General features: G+C 32.4%; 1 protein-coding gene across 1 annotated transcript in view; it reads right to left on the bottom strand.

Annotated features, from left to right (window-relative positions):
• Positions 1 to 18,973, bottom strand: part of LOC148278494 (serine/threonine-protein kinase MARK2-like) — a 176,198-nt gene extending 157,225 nt beyond the window's left edge. The window contains exon 1 of the mRNA XM_088231325.1: positions 17,506 to 18,973. Within this exon, the coding sequence (XP_088087451.1) occupies positions 17,506 to 18,015 (510 nt within the window). The 5' untranslated portion in view covers positions 18,016 to 18,973. The remainder of the gene's footprint in view (positions 1 to 17,505) is intronic.
• Positions 18,974 to 19,436: the final 463 nt, after the last annotated feature.

The following is a 19,436-nucleotide window of genomic DNA, read 5'->3' as shown; positions in this document are numbered from 1 at the left end:
AGTCGTAATTGGCAGTGCTGCGTGTTGGAATGTGTGTCACGATATTACGATGTTCTGCTAAGAATAGTCACATATTGTTATAGCGAGAGGCAAAACATAGATAGACGTATGAACTAAAACAACGAGAGAAAAGTCACTAAAAAGTTAAACTATAGTCCTTAAAATATAGCTAGATTAAAATGACAGTTGTCAGCAAAAGTGGCGACATAACTTTGTAGTAACGTCTGGGGAGTTAATTATATAGACACACGAAAAACCATTCGTATCTGGTATGTTAACTTATTTTTTTGATACAATGCTTGGCATACAGAAGAAGAAACATCTCCTTTCTCTTCCTTAATCTCTCCTCCTTTCCTTTTCCTCTTTCCGCTCTTTTCTTTTTTCCCATTGAGTAAAAGTTTTGATTTAAGGTAATTTATAAACAAATACGTTAATTTCTATTTTTATATATTTTTAACTTTTTAATCTTTTTTTTCTATTGAATATGTTCTGTAACTTGAATTATAAAAATAAAACTTTTATTTTATTGGTTGGTTGGAAGAAATTGCCATTTGGCAATAAGCCCGCCAATGTACAAATAACATTATGTACAAAAAGTTAAATAAATAAAATAATAAAATTATGTAAAATCAGCTTTATAACTAAAAAAAACCTAATTATTAACGACGTTCTTACAAGGTTACATCATTTTGCAAAAACGTTAGAGATGGGACAAATTGATAAATGTAAATTGATCGAATGAAAAAAAAATCATTCAAGAAAAAAGTATAAATGTTTTATTGTTTGGTGAATAAACACAACAACACACTATAAAAGGCTTGTTTTTGCGTTAATATTTCAATTTTTGGAAACAGAGTTTCATGTTTACATGAAAAAACTGATAAAATTGATTTGATCGGTACATGATCAGTGATCAGTAATTTCCCATCACTGGTGACATTAGCTTGACAGCTGTCAATTTGATCAAGCTATATTTCAAGGACTATAGACGAAGTGATTCTTAACCGGGGCGCCAGCGCCCCTTTGTGGGCGTTTTGAAGTTCTGGCCGGCAGGCTTTTAAATTGTTAGCATTTAGGGGGCGCTGCAGAAGATCGAGTGGGCATTGTGTTATTTTAGAAAAATAAGTTCAATATCATGTTCTTCATATAAAATACATACCCATTCAAAATACCACCAATATTAGCCGACAATATTCTGTTGACTATTAAAAATGAAGTTTTGTTCTATCTCCTACAAATCAACGATTGCCATGTGTTTACTTTGTCAACACGTATTTTCTTACGAGGCCATGAAACCATCGCATCGCGGTTAAGAATTATAAAGACGAGGTTGTAATTTTGTTTTTAAGTTGGAGATTAGCAATTAGCAAAAATTTACAAATCTGCTTTCCTTCCATACTTTTACTTGCTTTTTATATATTTTGATATTTTTATGTTTTTTTTCATTGTGTATTTTTGTATTATTTATTACTGTGAGTGAGTTTATAGAAACCAATTGTTTTTATATTGATTTCAATGTTTATTATTATTTTATTATTATTTTAATATTATTTTATTATTATTTTGATTATTATTTTGCATATTGTTTTAATATGTTAATAAATATTTTTGATTTATATATCGAAAAGTCCCGACTTAACACGGAATTTTCTAACAAGTCGGGACATAAAAAACATATAGTTGTGTCTATGATAAAATTGTGTATTTTGTGCATAAAATAAATGAATAAATGATACTATTATTATGTTTTTTTTTCAATACTACTATATTTTACTGTTATACTTTTATTTTGTTGATTTTGATGATACTGTTATTTTGTATATTTGATTATGTATGAATTTAAATTTGTGTAATTTCTAATTTACATTTTAATATTTATGTCAGATTATCTTTTTTAAATTGTATTCTTTGGAATTTTATTATTTATTACTAATACCTTTTTATGGTTTGTTATTATATTGCATCACATGTTTGAATGTAATTAATTTTACTGTGTATTTTTTATTGTTAATTATTATGGCTTGACATGGGCACAGCCTAAAAAAGCCTTAGTAAGTTCACTTATAGTTAAACGAGTGTAATTTTGAATGAATAAATTTATAAATAAATATTGTACTTTCAAGGACTTAAGAAAACATTTGAAAGCAGCATCAGTACTGTTTTTATGAAGATTTCAAGTCGGAATTATAAAGGACTTTTAAGAAAAATAATCTTTCACAAAATTCGAAAAGTCCCGAAGATTAACGGATCATTTTAAAACATAATAACTATCAATGTAGTTCGTCTTTTAAAATATATATTTTAAAAATCTAAAAGTCCCAAATAATTATAGATTATTTTAGAACACGATGACTAACAGCCCCACAGTATTATTATTATTATTTTGATACAAATGATTAAGATCCGTCTTTGTTTCTCGGTCCACTAACCAGGACAAAATGAGCTAAAAAATAATTATATCAAAGTTCTAACCCATTATTCATAATTTGCATCGCCGACACAGAACACAGCAGACATTGTATTAAACAAATAAGGTCAAATAATATAATATAAATGTAGGAAATCAATCAAAGCATCGTAAAAATAGATATTGAATATAGAAACTCAATGTCAACCAAAGCGCGATTAGGTAGGTATGTATCTATATTGATTGGACGCGATTCGGTGACTAACGGTTGGATGTTGGATAAAAAAAATTGAATTAATATCCGAGACGCGAACCAGAGTCGGTAAAGTAGGGCCGGACGGCGCTTCGTGCGGTGAACGCTAGATGTCATCCGAGTACAGGTAAGCGAATTTCCATTGCAGTCACGCCGTTTGCCCATAAGGGTGGCGACAGAGAGAATGGACCGCCGCACAAGTCTATCCTGACATACATTCCCAGCTTCTTCATCATTCATACATCTTGTCCGCTGTTGACGCGTTCAGATTTTGGTCAATCTGATCACGCCACGACTTTCTTGTCGTCCTCGTCCTACATTCTTTCTCACGATATATATCATATTTTAGCGTTCTTTTGTCATCCATTCGTTCTGCATGACCAAATCATCTCAGAACTTTATATATATATATATATATATATATATATATATATATATATAAATAAATATATATTATAATATTTTTATCTATCATTGAATACATTTTTGTTATTTTCTTAGGTCAACCATTTCTTTTATTTCTTTCTTATTTTATTAACATTTTTTAGATCTTAATTTTAATAGGTTCTTTTATTTTTTTCGTAATTTTATTTCTTTATTTTATCTGTAGATATGAATTTAAATTTTCGATTTACTTTGTTTTATTTTTTATCTTGTTATGATTACATTAATTTATGACCACAAACTATTTTAATATATTCAAGTAAATAGCTGTTCTTTAATTTTAATTGTCCTATTTTTCTCTATTTAAAAATAAAAACATTTTATCTGGTTTTATTGAGTTTTTTCTGTTGTATCTTTTTAATATTTTTAATTTTTCAAAGGATCCGAAACAAAATAATATGTACTGTACTCTTTTATTTGATTCTTAATTAAACTAATGTCTGAGCACTCGATGACAAACTATTATTTAATATATTGTATAAATAAAAGACAGGTGATACTTTTATCCACAAATTTGGAATATCCAGTGACCGGTTTCATCGCTTTCATTTCTTTTATTTATATAATAAATTACAGTGAAATTACAGGAAAATTCTCATAGAAAAGTCGGTAAGTGGCTTTATACAAATATTTAATAACATTTAGTTATTAAATGCAAATAAAATAATCAATAATAAAAAAATTGGCAACTAACAATCTCAATTCGAAAAACTAAAATAAAATTGAAAGGAGAATTACAGATTATAAAAAAAGTAAATGAATGAATAATAAACATTGATTTTCGGAAGCACCATGAAATTATTTTTCTAAGGACCTCTTTCAACTGACTTCTTCCGATTCTAAGTAGCCACTATTTTACTTCAAGTGGGAATTTATTTTTGGAAGAGCTAGCAATTTCTTGAATACATATTGTACAAACAAACCATTGGCAAGTCCCTACGTTAAGAATTTTCACTAACAAACTTAAATGATTTATTATTTAATAAAAAATAAAAACAAATTCAATAATTTGGGTTATTTTTATTATGTAATAATGTATGCATTTTAGTGAATAAATCATCTATAAAAAAATAATCAAAAAACCCTTTCATATTATAAATTATCCTGTCGCAGATTTGCACTCTCGCTTGATTTCATCATTCGTAAACCTGTGGTAGATTAATTTAGTAATAAATATATATGTATATATGTGTATTTATTCAAATTTATACAAAAATTAACAATAACTAGATTAATATCTATTTATGATTAATATATTATATCGTCCTTATAAAATTAACTACTTGGTGAAAATAAAGAAAAAAAACTTTTTTTCTCGCATTCATTTTGAAACTGAAATGATATATATAAATAACACCTTTTATTTTATTGGTTGGTTGGAAGAAATAACCTAACGGCAATAAGTTCCTACAAATATGTATACACAAGAAATCTCATAAATAAACACCTATAATTCGTGAGGGCTATAACCAATATTTTTTTATTTCTTAACTTACATAAATTTGTTATTACAGAAACACCTTAAATAATAATCTATTTTTGCCAACATAATATTATTATTGTGCCTGTGTTCGAGTTAGGGGGATATTGGTCTTGTATAATGTTAATACCAGGGCCGCGATCACAATCAATGGGAAGTTCATGACGTCATACCATCACGATGACACGGTATAGTTGAAGATAAATTCTCCCGAGCGATTACGAAGATACACTACCGACCCCACCTTCAAGTTTTGAGGTAAGTACAACGGTATGTACCGACGGGTCTAATACCTAACGGTACGCATATCTACTCATAAAAAGTGTCAACAATTTTATTGCACCGAGCAGTTTTTGCTATAGTTACAATTTATCTAATTGTTTAATCATTCCAAGGTGGCCAGTTTTCTTCTTAACAGCCTATTTAAAATATGAAAGAGATACTAGTAAATTTCGAAGTGGAATTACATTATTGGCAGTTTCGAATCCGAGCGGCTAGATGCAGTAGCTAGACAGGCTAGATGCTGTCCTATTAACATAAAAGAGCATCTACCCGTAAGAACTTTGAAAAAAACATGTTATTATATTTTTTCCATCTGTTTTACTATCTTTCTATCGAGGTGTCAAAAGAGCCGGTAGATAAATACAGACGAAAGTTGAGCGAGCATACCGTCTTTGTGATTGTCAAAAAAAAAAATGTGCCAGTGAGCATTTTTTGCTTGAATTGGGATTATCTGAGTTTATAATCGCGGCCCTGGTATGAATCAGTGAGCCACTCCGGTAGGTTCGCACTTCTGCCCACATTGAAGGCAAGACCAGATGTTTGGATGAAGTCAATAATTTGCGCGACTGTTGGATTGTAACAACCCACGAATTGAAAAAATTACACAAGTTATATTCAATTCAAAATATCATCAAAAATTCGGCTCAAATAAAGTTTTTGAACACCATTTTTCAACCTTTTTGAATACGCAACCACCTTACAAGTAAAAAAATCTTTTTTTTTTTAACAAGTTCGTGACAGCTTTTTAATCAGTTTTTTACTGTCACAAACAAAAATGAAGGAAATTTCGCGACGGAGCAAATACAAACATATTATATTTAAGGAAGAGAGAAAAATAAATGTCGATTTTTAAGAAGTATTAACTAATTATTTTTCTTTAGTGGTATATATTTATTTATTGAAACGCCTTTTAGGCTTTTACATGTTTTACATACATATATACAAATAAAGACAGACATGTATTTTGCACAAAAGTAGCAAAAAAATGTACATAAATAATTTTTAGAAGAAAAAGAAAAATATCAAATTTTCATCTTTACATATTAGTATAAAAGTGGAAAGAACAGAAGTGCATCTTTAAATATGAAGACAGAAATGCATTTTACACAAAAAAAGAGCAAAAAAAATGAATCAAGAAGAGTAAGAAAAAAATAATAATAATCATTACATATTAGTAGAAACTATATGGGGATACATAATACATATATATATTGCAGTGGGGAACTGGAGTACATTTTTTCGGATAGGTTATATTGAAATAATCTTAAAATTAGAAGAAGTGCGAAAAATTCTGATTTAGAATACAGATATAAGTCAATAAACGGCAAACAATCGAAATCAACTTAGTATAATTTAGGTATTACGATTTGAAGATAGTAAATTGATACACTGCCTTTTAAAATTAAAAAGTGTTATATTAAATGTATCTACGTCGTTTGCGTACTCATTTGCAAATGTATGAATTCTCCTTATTAGCGATATAAATGGCGAAAATGGACGTTAACGGGAGACGAGGACGACCTTTATAAATAAATAAATATTGTTCTTATCAAAGGTTTTTTTGTTTTATTTTTTCAATGGCGCGATTTTGAAGTAACGGCGTTTTTTAACGTTGAATGATTTTATTTCCTGCCCCGCCATGCTCACGAAATATCAGCAACAAAAATTACTCTACGCCCACATTTAAAAATGCACTATAATTTAATCTGTATGATTTTATTTAGAAACTACGCTGGTCTGTCTTTCAATCTAATTTTTATTGAGTAATTGGATCATTGATGTATGTATCTGAAAAATAATCAAATAAATAAAATCGTAAGACCAACAGCAGTCATATTGTGGACCCCATCATAACCGTAAAAAAGTTTATTTTCCCCAGTAAAAAAAAAATACATATATGGGTAGCGTTAATATCTATGAACATTGCACTACGTTTTCTCCAGTATACGACCTCTCCGCCAACGTACATAGGATATTTGCTGGAAGTACAGAAATAAGATACAAGAAATGAGTCTCCAGTGCTTTCGACTCCCGTGAAATGGAAAACGGGAATAAAACGGGAATTTTATAGGAGGAAGACGAATTTTACAGTTTTCTGAAAGCAATGCGACACGATTCCTTCAGAGAAGAGAAAAATAAAGGCATTATTAGTACCTACGCGTTACAAATTCCCCGGAGGTGATTGATTTATATTTTAGATGTATTTTTTTGTGTCTTTTTTATAGTGGTAGGAAAACGCAAGACGTTTCGGGATCGATTTCTCACGTGGTGCAAAATTAACTAAAATGGTGTTTTTACTCTGCAGTACTTTTTACCGGATTACTAGAAACTTTTGCTCTAACTAATATTGAACTCGTGTGTGGCGTAAAAATAAAGTGTTTTATTTATACTATATTTTAAATATAGTACCATAAAGTGAATTCTGAAACTATAAATAATATAAAAAATCAGAAATTGTATCGAATTTGTTGGTATTTCTCTAACTAATTACTGCCTCTTCTGTGGCAGTTAAATAAAATAAATAAAATCCATCTCTACGTATGATAGACATGTGTTTTTTAAAAGCTATTAATGCCGAATTGTTTGATGATAATTTGTGAATAAAAAAGGTTTTAGCGGGCCAGGGCCGCGATTAGGAATGGCTATCTTCATCGGTATATACTGAAACGGTATAAACTAATATTTATATTTATGTACGAAAGTGTATATTATATATGTATGAAAATTCAAAGTATCTTCGTCGGTAACCAGTAATTAAACATGTTTTTAAAAAAAAAAAAAAAAAAATTGAATTTTTCATACAGAAAACATAATTTTACTTTGTGGATAAAATTAAAGATAAATTTTAACTTGCCATCAGAATACGTACCCTGGGCCCGTATTGCAACGGGAATTTAACAGAGTTATCTTAAATTGTCCAAAAATTGAATGTGTATATTTTTTTAAAAACATATTCAATTACAGGTTACCGAAGAGATACTTAAAATTTCATAAATTCGAGGTCTGTTCTAAAAGCGTCGCAAATTTTGAATTTCCGCGGGTTATGTTTTTTCGATTTTTTTTGTGGCGTAATGTTGGCACTCATGTCTCTAACTTATGCCGACAAGTTCGGCCACTTTGGATATTCAATTAATTTTTGACCGCTGCTTTGCTTGCGCGTGTTTTGACTCGTCTTCGATTTTTGCCCGTTCCAAAAAATGGATCAAAGAATCTGTATCAAATTTTGTGTGAAAAGCGAAATTAAGCGCGCGGACGCATTCCGAATGTTGACTGTGGCATGTGGTGAAGCTGCCTTGGTCCGAAGGAACGTTTATCGGTGGAACAAAATGTTCTGCCAACTTTTGGCCGAAACTAAAACCGAAACATCGGCGGGTCACTAACAATCACAAAAGGGCGTGTCCAGGGTGCAGGCCTAGCGCGGTGGCGACGGCGGGAGCGAAATTCCAAACTTACGAAAACGTATGAAAAACGCCACGTGTGGCCACAGTGTCTGGCCGGTCGCGGGCGCGACATATGAGTGCTTGAGGCCTAACACTTATTTGAAAGCCTCCGTTCTCAAACAGTGTTATATTTTAACTATTTTCTTTATGATAATCGATATTTTCCTTGAAAAATGTCAAAGCATTTTTATAGACACATCAGCATTGTTTTAAAGGGTGAAAAGAAAGGTAAGAAAAGCCAATGAAAAATACATGGTTTAAGACAACTTGTCAATTCATTCATTTGACTCTCCTGTAAATTCTGCTTTTGTGAGTCGTGACTCTATTTATTCTTATTTTTTATTTATTTATTTAATCCAATATAAAATACAATACAAATACATAGTTAACAAAAATGTCTATACAATAGGTAGGTACATTCAATATATATATATTTTTTATGGATATAGCCACTCCACTGGCCCACAGGCACGTTCCGGAGTGTCCGTGTATTTTTTATTTATTCATAATTGTACATAATTTCACATCAATTGTGTAAAAATTTAAATTAAATTAAAAAAAAATAAAAATTAAAACATATCTACATCAATAAAACTAAAAAGGATTTTCAAGAAACTATAATTACATTCTTATATGTGAAACATATTCCTCAGCTTCCTGTCTAGTCTTTTTAGCAATCCATTTATGTACTCTAGCTTTGAAAATATTGTTTTTCATTTTGTTCGCCAATATGTCCTTGCTTAAAAAGTTGTCTAGCTTAGGGGCCAGAAAAGTATAATGCCTTTGTCCGTAATTTGTTTTTTTCTTTGGGAGCAGAAGTATTGTCTTTTGTCTTTGCCTAGTGTCGTAAATTTGTTGTCCGTCATTATGTCTGTCAGGATTTTGATGGAAATGTCTTAAAATTGTCTTTATGTATATTTGTCTTATGTCTAGTACTGGAAGTTCTGTAAAAAGTCTGTCTGTAGAGTATTGGTAAGGCTTTTTACTGGCTACTCTTAGTAAGGCTTTTTGGGCTTTTATTAATGGCTATAATGTAGTTTTATTTGTTCCTCCCCATCCTATTATTCCGTAACTAATAGTTGATTGTGCTAGAGCATAGTATACATTAATTAAAGTTGCTTTGTTTAGGATGTTTCTAATGTTTTTAAATAAATATAACATTTTCCTTAGTTTGGTTGCTGTCTTATCTACGTGTATGTTCCATTTATTTATTTTCGTTACATTGAGAACATTACAGAGTATCCAATTAATTCTCAACACATTACAAAATTTACATTTCAGATTTTTAAATAGAAAAGAGAATAAAAAAATGTAAATTGTCTTGTAAAATTGACATACATATTTATCGAATGTGCGATATGTCTACATCACGTTCTCATCATCTTTGATTTGGAATTCGAATCGTTTATGGAGATAGAACGATTCGCAGTTGAAAGGATTTGGTCCGGATACATTGTGTGAAAAATATCGCACGCCAACACACTTTTCACTGTAGGAATGAAAAATTCACTACGGAAAAGGGAGCCTCTCTGAGGGGCATCCATTATTCAGGCGGTCCCGCGGGTCTAGAGAACAAATAAGGGCCGGGAAAGCGACATTCATTGTCGAGAGAATGGTAAATAAGCGGGGTGGGTAACAGTTTCTACAATCGAATATAAATGAATTACCGATTATAATAAAATTTGATTGATCTGTAATCGATTATCTTCACAATATTAAAAATAATCCCACTTCGCCTGTTTATTTGAGAGAGCTCATCCAACCTCTATCACAGCACGGGATATCTCTTCGTTCTAACAAAAAGAGAACCCTTTCAATGCGCAGTCAGCGCTCTAATTGTTTTGCCTCTTCTTTCACAGTAGTAGCTGCTCGATTGTGGAATAATCTACCCACTAATGTTAGAAAACCCTCTTTATTCACATTTAAATAAGGATGAAATGTCAAAAACGGTCTCTTCCGTTTTTCCTTCCTATTCCCCCTCCTCTCTTCATAGTATAGTATAGATTTTTAGCCAATTTTTGTTTCCATAAAAAAAGTTTACACATATTAGTATATCTAGAACATGTTCATATCATAATCATTCCCTTTCCGCACCTAATGGTGCGTAGGGCACTGATCATTGATCATTTTTGTTACATGGAGGCAGTCTCACGCTTCAGGAACCAATCCAGGGACTATGAAATATTTTTAGTGTAAAAACACCCTTTTAAATATTTCATATCAATCATGTCGGGAAAGGAAACGCACTGATTATTAAACCACGAGGCCGACATGTCCATATACTTACTACTTATTTTCTCAAACTGAACAGAGACATTATAATCGGGTTGTGGTCCTGTTATTTTTTAATTGGCGCCATGACGTAAATTAATTAATTGAATTCCGTGATTGGGGTATTCGTTTTCCTCTCATAAGCGAAGAAGCTCCTATTCTTAACTCTATTTTACAACCCCAAACGTGAACGTAAGAAGGTAAAAAAAGTTCCAGTTGTATGGTGCATCTGACCTTGTATGTGAAAAGATTGGCGCATGGTATACAAAATGCTGGCCACCACTTCTCTAGGGGGTAGAGAAGATCCAGAATACCACTCAGAAGATGTTAAAGCTGTCGCCCACAGCCCAATAGCCCGATACTTATGCTATGCGTCGAAATAGCGGTTAGATGAATAGATATTTAAATACGGTTTTTTCCTCTCGCAGATGCCTCTCAGAATACTGTGATAAAAAAAACTACACGTCGGATTGATTATGCCTAACAAAAATAGACAACACCCCAAAACTGAACTAGTTTTGATTTATTCAAAGAAATAGTATCAAAAATATTTTTTTTCGTGTCTGCGCGTTTTGCTTTTTTTCCAAAACCGCTGTTATATTTGTTTTTTTATTGTCCTAGCTCCTATAAAAGACGATTATTATTTTTTAAACTATATTGACAAGCCAATGGTGGATACCTTACCTATAGAGTGTAAAAAAACAATCTAGGGCCATGGCGTAGAAGAATTTTTTTATAGACCTGAAATATTTTTTGGGTTGGTTTCCAAGACAAGGGTCCACAAACATTTGGACAAATATTTTTTATTTATTGACGGATACAATATAACTAATTCGAATATACAAATAAATGTATTCGATTATCATTAACGCTTTTTCGCAACACTAACCTCTACACTGAGGGGTGCGTGTAGCGCCATTGTGCCGTTTGTCTTAATAAATCATTAGCGCGTTTACAGACACCACGGTAGATAAATATTTTAAGATTCGTAGGTAAACCCCGTAGTTTGATGCATTCACTGTCCATTTTCTAATGTAGAGTAAAACATATCACGTCTATATTTTAAAGATATACACTCACAGTTGGATAAAAATAATAATCATTGTAGATATGTATATTAGGGTCGGCAGATAATTTTTTTCCGAATTTTGAAATGAAAGAGGTCTAAAAATTTGCCTTTTGGAGTACTCGGAATGCGAAAAATATCAAAAATTTATTTAATACTACTTTTGGCCAGAGTTTGTAGTTTTTCAAAAAGTCAATTTTTGGCGCTAAACTGGCTGTCATTTCGTATTTAAGTAAGAAAATCGCTCCAATTGAATTTTATAATGTGCATCAAACCTTATTAAATAAGCATCTAAGGGCGTGAGTTGCACTTCGTTTAGTAATAAATGGGTAGCATTGTTTTAATGAGCCATTGTTTTCGTCAATATTAGCCAGGTGCTCAACGGACTCAGTTCCGCGGAGTGTAAACGTTTTGCATTTCGGTAGTTCTAAAACGTGTTCGAATTTATAATGTGATTAAGTTATATCTATACTGACAAAAAATAATTTTATCAATGTACATAGTTAACAAAATATTCAGACAGTTATAAACTTCAAACCTCGGTTGAGGGCCAAAAGTAGTATGGAATATTTTTTTAAATAATTTTTACGTTCAATGTGATCCAAAATGCAACTTTTTAGACCCCTCTAACTTTAATTTCTAAAAAAATATAATCTTCATACATCATCGTCCCACTCTAATGTACAGTGTATCGACGACTTATTGAAATTGTATCGACGAATACCTTTAAATCGTATGTATTCTAGTGTGTATATTTGTTGAATAACCCTATGAAATAAAATAAAATAAGAGAAATTAATATATGTTTGACAAACAATAATAATTTTATTTCAGCTTATGAATAAATGAAATATCATTTAGTAGGGGCACATCTGTATACGGGGTAATAGCTTCTAAGTGCCAAGCCGTGGTAAAATTGTTATGGCGAAAAATGTATTGACGATCGCCAAGGGGCGTAAAACGAGGAAATAAAATTTGTAGCACGCTGCACGCTTAAGAGACGACATAAAGTAAGGCATCAAATAATAATAAATCGCATATTATTTATTATTTGTGCACTCTTAAAAGTAATATAAACATGAGGAAGATATCAATGTTATTAATCTTTCAATCGGCGTTTCTCTTTCATACAAATAAGGGTTAATTTTTTGTATGATTTCTTCCAGTACCTTCCCGTATCGACTCTTTATCTACCGATTCGGGGCGTACGCCTTATTCGTATTTTATCGCCGTTGAGGCTGTAGTCCGGCAAAAACACACGACAAATGAGGAAATCATACATCTAATATTTTATTTTATTTTATTTTATTTTTATTTTATTTCATTTTATTTGGGATTTTCACAGCTATTACATAAACAAAATAATTAGAAAAATCTTAACAATACTAAAGCCAATTAAAAAAATCCACTGTAAATATAATGACACATAATATATAAGAAAAGAAGTTTAGTAATTGTATTTGTGTGACGTTTGTATCCATGTGTATGTGAATGTGTGTATGCGTGAATGAATGAGGGAGAGGATACATGGCGTGTGGGAATGAATGAGGAGAGGGTGCGTGTGTATGGGTGCCGAAGTATGAAAATAATATATTTGCTTAAAACTTGTAAATTGTGTGTGAAATATGTACGTGAAATAATTCAATTAGATGAATCTCACCCGCATAAATAAAGGTTTCAGCTCTTTAACTTTGCAAACATCAACAGATGAAATAATTGAAGGAATATAGATGTTCAAATATAGGCAGAATGGTGAATGTTACACAGTGTGTAAAGTGGCCACTTAAACCAGCCATTGACAGGTCATAAGCCCTGTAGATGCCTAGACTTCTATATTACCTTCTCTTAAATGTTCTTCATCTCTGTTGTAATATGTTAATATAAACAGCTCCCCGGGGAGTTGAATCCAGTCCTTGTCTACAAAAATTTGGACAAACTCAAAATATTGTTGCTATCTTTATTACGTGAAGTAATCATTATGGACTGTGTGTTTCCATAAAATAAATAAATAACAGATGAATCTAATCTGAATAACGAACTGCGACTATTTTCGATTTGAACCGCCAATAGCGAGAGGTGAATCAATTAGTTCGAACAGTGGGGAATTCTGAGTAAATCGTTTCCTGGTGCAGAAATATTCAAGTGACGCAGTGCATCTGTTATTGAATAAAAGCAGCTGTTTTGCAAGAATTCACAATCATTTGCTGCACAGATCAGTCCGACCCGCGAATGTGCAATCTAACGATATTAAATTAAATTAAATTAAATTAACTTAACAATTGAATCACCATGTATTAAACACCAATATTACCACACCAATATTGAATTAACTTAACAATAGAATCACCATGTAAAGCGCCCTTGAGGTATTTTATTACGAAAATGGCGCTATATAAGTTATCCACAATAAATAAATAAACGTTTACAAAATTAACATCTATTTTAATAATCATAATATCGTTTAATAATGACGTGCTTGGAAGCCCATCATTACCACCATTTCCTTATTCCTGGCTGACGACTCATACCGCCAGCCCAAAGCGAGGTGAGATAACCCGAAATTTACCGACGAAAACAATTCAAATGTTCAAACAAAAGTTCACATTTTCGTACATCCATTGCGGTTTTCTTTCTTTTATAGATAATAATAATAATTATGGATAACTTATACAGCGCCATTTTCGTAATATAATACCTCAAGGGCGCTTTACAAAGTGATTATATAAAGATATACATTTAATTTTAACTTTTTAATTTAAGAAAAATAATGTACTTTGTCATCACATGCTAAGAATGTATTCAAATGATTTAGAGAACAAGAGGGTTTTAAGTTTCTTCCGAAACATCACTTCACTCTCACAGTTTCGGACCTCTGCTGGGAGAGCATTACATGCCGTAGGGCCTGCGACCGCAAATGCACGTTCGCCGAATTTAGTGCGCTGTTAGCGTAGAAGTATAATAACTTTACCTTTCGACGTAGATGTAGCTGATCTAAGCGTAAGACGTCTGTCAGCTAGTTAATCTGGAATGCAGAGTTCCCTTGGATATTCTGGAGCAGAGTTGTGCAGTGACTTATAAATAAGCCAACAGAGTTTGTATTCCACCCTCTGTGGAAAACGTACCCAGTGCAATTCCCGAAGTAGTGGAGTGATATGACTGAACTTAGAGATTCCAAAAATAAGTCTCGCTGCAGCATTCAATACATACTGTAGGCGAGTCATTTTATTCATTGGTAGACCTGCGTAGATACCATTACAACAATCGACTAAAATCCGTATCACGTGACAACAAAATAAATTGTTTTAATTAAATTACAAATTTAAAAGCTTCAATTAAATTTATTTAACAATAGAATCACTATGTAAAGTGCCCTTGAGGTATTTTATTACGAAAATGGCGCTGTATAAGTTATCCATAATAATAATAATAAAAAAATCGCGAAGATGTGAGATGTGAGAATATTAACATATTAACAAAAGCCCTGCCTAGACTTTCCTATTCCTTCTCATAATATATTTCCCTCTCTATTTAGAAGATAACTCTGTTTACTTCCTATAGCGATCGGGGCCCTGGGTGCGGATATTGAAATACTGACGGTAACTTGTCAACAAAGATATGGAAATACTCGAATTATACTTGATAAACGACGAATGAAATGTGTTTTTAAATTAATCATATTAATTTTATTGGATGTATACATTTACACAAGAAGTGGCATCCATGTATCGTCGGCCTAACTGGTAAAACTCGTAAATCCCAAATTACCTTTTTTTAAAACAGTTTTACTTCAGTAGCGAAGTTGTTTTTAACCCCGCAATGCCCAATGTAGACGATCTGCTACATACCGATAATCGGCGTATAAAAGTGATTTCAAACCTGTTTATCATTTTGCGACTAGTTTATTATATTGCACACATACTAGCCATTATAATTTTTAAAAATAAATCGCAACCAGGGTAAAAATTTACGATAAAATTTTAAACAAATTGCATGTATTCCGTCAAAAGTGTAATTTAGCTAAAGTTCAAATGGTGATATCTTTGTTTTTTTTTTTTTAGATTTGAAGTTATAATTGTTTCCGCAACTTACATTATCATATAAAAAGACGTTCATAAAAATCGTTATTTCTTGTTTTCCTTATATTCTTGTATTTTTAAATATTATAATGCCCGATATAGCATATTGTCCACCTACCTTAAATATAAAATTAAAACTAAAAGAAAAAAAAATTTTTTCATTATTTTTCCCAGTATTTGCGTAAAAAACGAACATAAAAATATATTTTTGAATTAGGAAAATTGGGCATTGAAGGGTCAAAAATAATACAATTATGTTCGATGTACAAAGTTTACACACATACTATAGATTTTTCACATATTATAAAAACGTCAAATACCATTTTTAACCATTTACAGTTGATTTGCAGTTTTACAAGTTGGGGTTTAAGTTAAAACATTTTTTTTTAAATTTGCATAACAACAGGCCAGGAGGCCCAATTACAGTGGTGAATTACAACATAACATATTATGTTTATATATTTTAATCAAATAAATGGCAGTGATCAGCTCAGTTAGTTATAACAACTGTTTATAACAAACATAGATTTTGTTCTAATTTTAGCATAAACAAGTTGTATAACAAAAAGCAATATTAATTTATGAACTGTCATAATATTGTTCTAAAAGATGAGTGTGGGTGTGTTTTGATTGCAAATGTTTTGCTAAAGTTGGCGTCGAACTAAAATTATTAAGTTATGTGTTGAAATATTCATGCGTTCAAGGGTTTCGAACCATTGTATATACAAATTTAATAGGAACTATTATTTTTTACTTCCAACACCCATACATATTGGACGCTAATTTGGCGTTAACATTAAATTCATTGTGGAACTCCCTTTTTACACCGTTAAAAAATAACACAAAATAAAATTTCAGTAATTTAACAATGTGTAATAGTATTTACATAATAATACAGAAAAAATCAATTATTCGGATTGATGAGTGCCAGATTTTATTGCTTTTGAAATAAAACAGCGAATTGTAATCACGTTAAAATTTAACTTTAACATGTCTAGCAATATATTTATATATATTTATATTTCTTATTCTCTTATTTTCCACTTACTCGTAATTAAAACAAAAAAAAATTAACTTAACTTTCCATTTTTATTTAATAGGTCTATTTTGATATAAATTGATAAATACTCGTATCTACGTCTACACCATAGATTTCAAAAAGCATTCTAGATTTAGTATGCCTGCGCATACACCACGCCTATAATGAGTATTTTCGTTTTAATAAATATAGTGATTTGTAATAACCAATTGTACTAAAATGTAAACAAACAAATTGTAAACAAATATTTAAAAAAAAGTTAATAGCACAGTGTAATTAAAATTAAAAACTTTTAATTAATATTATTTTTTATTTCCCGATAACGACCTGGATATTTGGCAATACGGACAGCCGGAGTTCGGATAAACGAAGTTCTACCACACCATTCATTTTTGGAACCTTACATTCCCCTTTACTTACTAGGCGCAGAGATGCCTTATAGAAGGATGATAGTCAAAAATAAATCGTTGCTATGATATTTTAAAGTATCTATTTTGTTGTCACGGTGAAATTTAAAATAAAATTAAGGTACAATAAATAAGAAACAATTTAATTTTTAATAATTCCGAAGTGAAACTTGTACAAGAGAACTGTTCCAGAATTATTCTCGTTTGAGGTGTACTTTTTTTACACGGTACTGCGTGGCACGTTTCCCCCGTGCAAAAACAGGTTCCAGAGAATTCTCAAAATGATGAAATTATTTACTAAGATGAAAGCTCGACTCTTATATTGAAAATGTGCATTTACCTTGGCTCTGTGTCCGGAAGACACCACCACGGGCAGCCCGTCGACGATAGTCACCATGACCCTCCTGTCGGACTCGCGCCGCCGGCTCTTCCGGCTGGCGGCGTCCTCGCGCTGGCGCACCTCCTCCTCGCGCTTCTGCTGCGCCGCCAGCTGCCGCCGGTGCAGCTGCTCCTTCTCCAGGTGCTGCTGCGCGCTGGAGTGGCTCTTGGACCGCCGCAGCAGGCGCAGCACGTGCGACTTCACGCCGTTGTCCTTCTGCGGGCAGTTCTTGTCCTCCTCGCAGAGGCTCGGCTCGTGGTCCCGCCTCCGCGCGCTCGCGTGGTGGCGCTCCTTCTGCTTCTGGTAGTGCTGCGGCGGCTGCGGTTGCTGGTTGTAGTACTTGTGGCTCTGGTGGTTTTTGTAATGGTGATGGTCCTTCTGGGAGGAAGCGTGTCCGCCCATCGGCCCTAGACTCTTGACGGCGTACGCCGCGTCCACCTTGTTACCCGCCACGCAGGAGACTTCGTACATTCCAGGGAATTTGCGTGCACTCTTGATGACGTAATCCGGTGGAATTTTACTGCATTTCGTCGGTTGTCTCGTATGTAAATTGAACGAATCGTCGTGTGTGTTTTCACTATCTCACGGGCGGGTTCCCTGAGCGTTGACTCATTTCAAATAGACGCGTGCACTCAGTCGACTCTCGTTCGACGCGAACTGACCGTTTTCCGACAATGTAGGGCGTTGATTATTTATTTATATCGAAGGAAGCTGAATAAGCAAAAGTGTTGGAATAGCGTTAACAATAACCCGTTTGAGAACGCGAACGCCATGGAAAGTACCGATACATATCTCAAAGACGAAACAAAATTAATACATCCATTACTAAAAACTGTACCTTGCTTGTAGTGAGTACAACAGGCTTCCGGAGTCCTATAGAACGTCAAAAATGACTATATTCATTTAAAAAATTACTACTTGAGGAGGTACGTGAAAGGTGAAATTTAGTTTTCAGTTCTTTTTTTTCCTCTGATATCTCTTTCTTACTATACGTAAATGTTTAATATGAATTTTTATTATGATTTGTTTTAATTTCTTTGCATTATATACTTAACTTGGTATGTTATTTTGGTTTTATGTACATATAAATATTTTTCTGTCCCAAAATAAGTTTATTGTAACTCCTGGGAGGACAAAAAATAAAAGTGCATGAAAAGATGTTTGAATGTTCTTTCCTTTCTATCCGACACCTACGGGGTTTGTTTGTTTGCAAAATATAAATAAGTTTTAATTATTTGGCAGGTGGACGGGTGGATGGTGACGGTTCTGGTTCTCCCGATCGGACTTGTTTCATCCGGTTTACTAACAAGCTAATGAACTAACATACTCTATCTCCGTCACAATTGGAAAAATTAGATTGAGGGTGACAGACAAATTGACTGTATATAGGGGAATTTGCTTATGTGTGCTCTACTTCAAAGTTTAAAGTTACTGTAATATTAGTATCATTTAGCCTCTTTGTAAATAAACAGAAACAATTAATACTAAACTAGGTACTACCAGAATACACACTACATAAACACCACATCTTATACACATCACTCCATACACCTCACTCCACGCACTACATTTCATACTCACAACAATAAAAACACAATCACTAGTAAATTCACACAAAGCACAAATTCTTCTTACATCTTGTTGTACTGTTAGATAGTTGTTTCATATATTGTGTTGTGTACGTAATTGGTGCTGTGTTAGGTTTATTTTTTGTTCGTAATATTGTCTAGATTTATAATAACATAGAACTGTGTGCACAACATTAAATTTAAACAAATAAACAAATATACTTAGGTTGCTCTGACGGCGATAGAGGCATTGAAAGCAGTAAATGTAATGTCTTTAAAAAAAAGACACGAATTCTGGAAAAAAAAAATACTGTTCATAACAGC

Source organism: Micrasema longulum, unplaced genomic scaffold, assembly GCF_059751315.1.
Source record: "Micrasema longulum isolate JH-2025_06_02 unplaced genomic scaffold, ASM5975131v1 h1tg000873l, whole genome shotgun sequence".
NCBI lineage: Eukaryota > Metazoa > Arthropoda > Insecta > Trichoptera > Brachycentridae > Micrasema > Micrasema longulum.
Note: the sequence above shows the minus strand (reverse complement) of the source record. Positions and strands in the feature narration are given on the sequence as shown.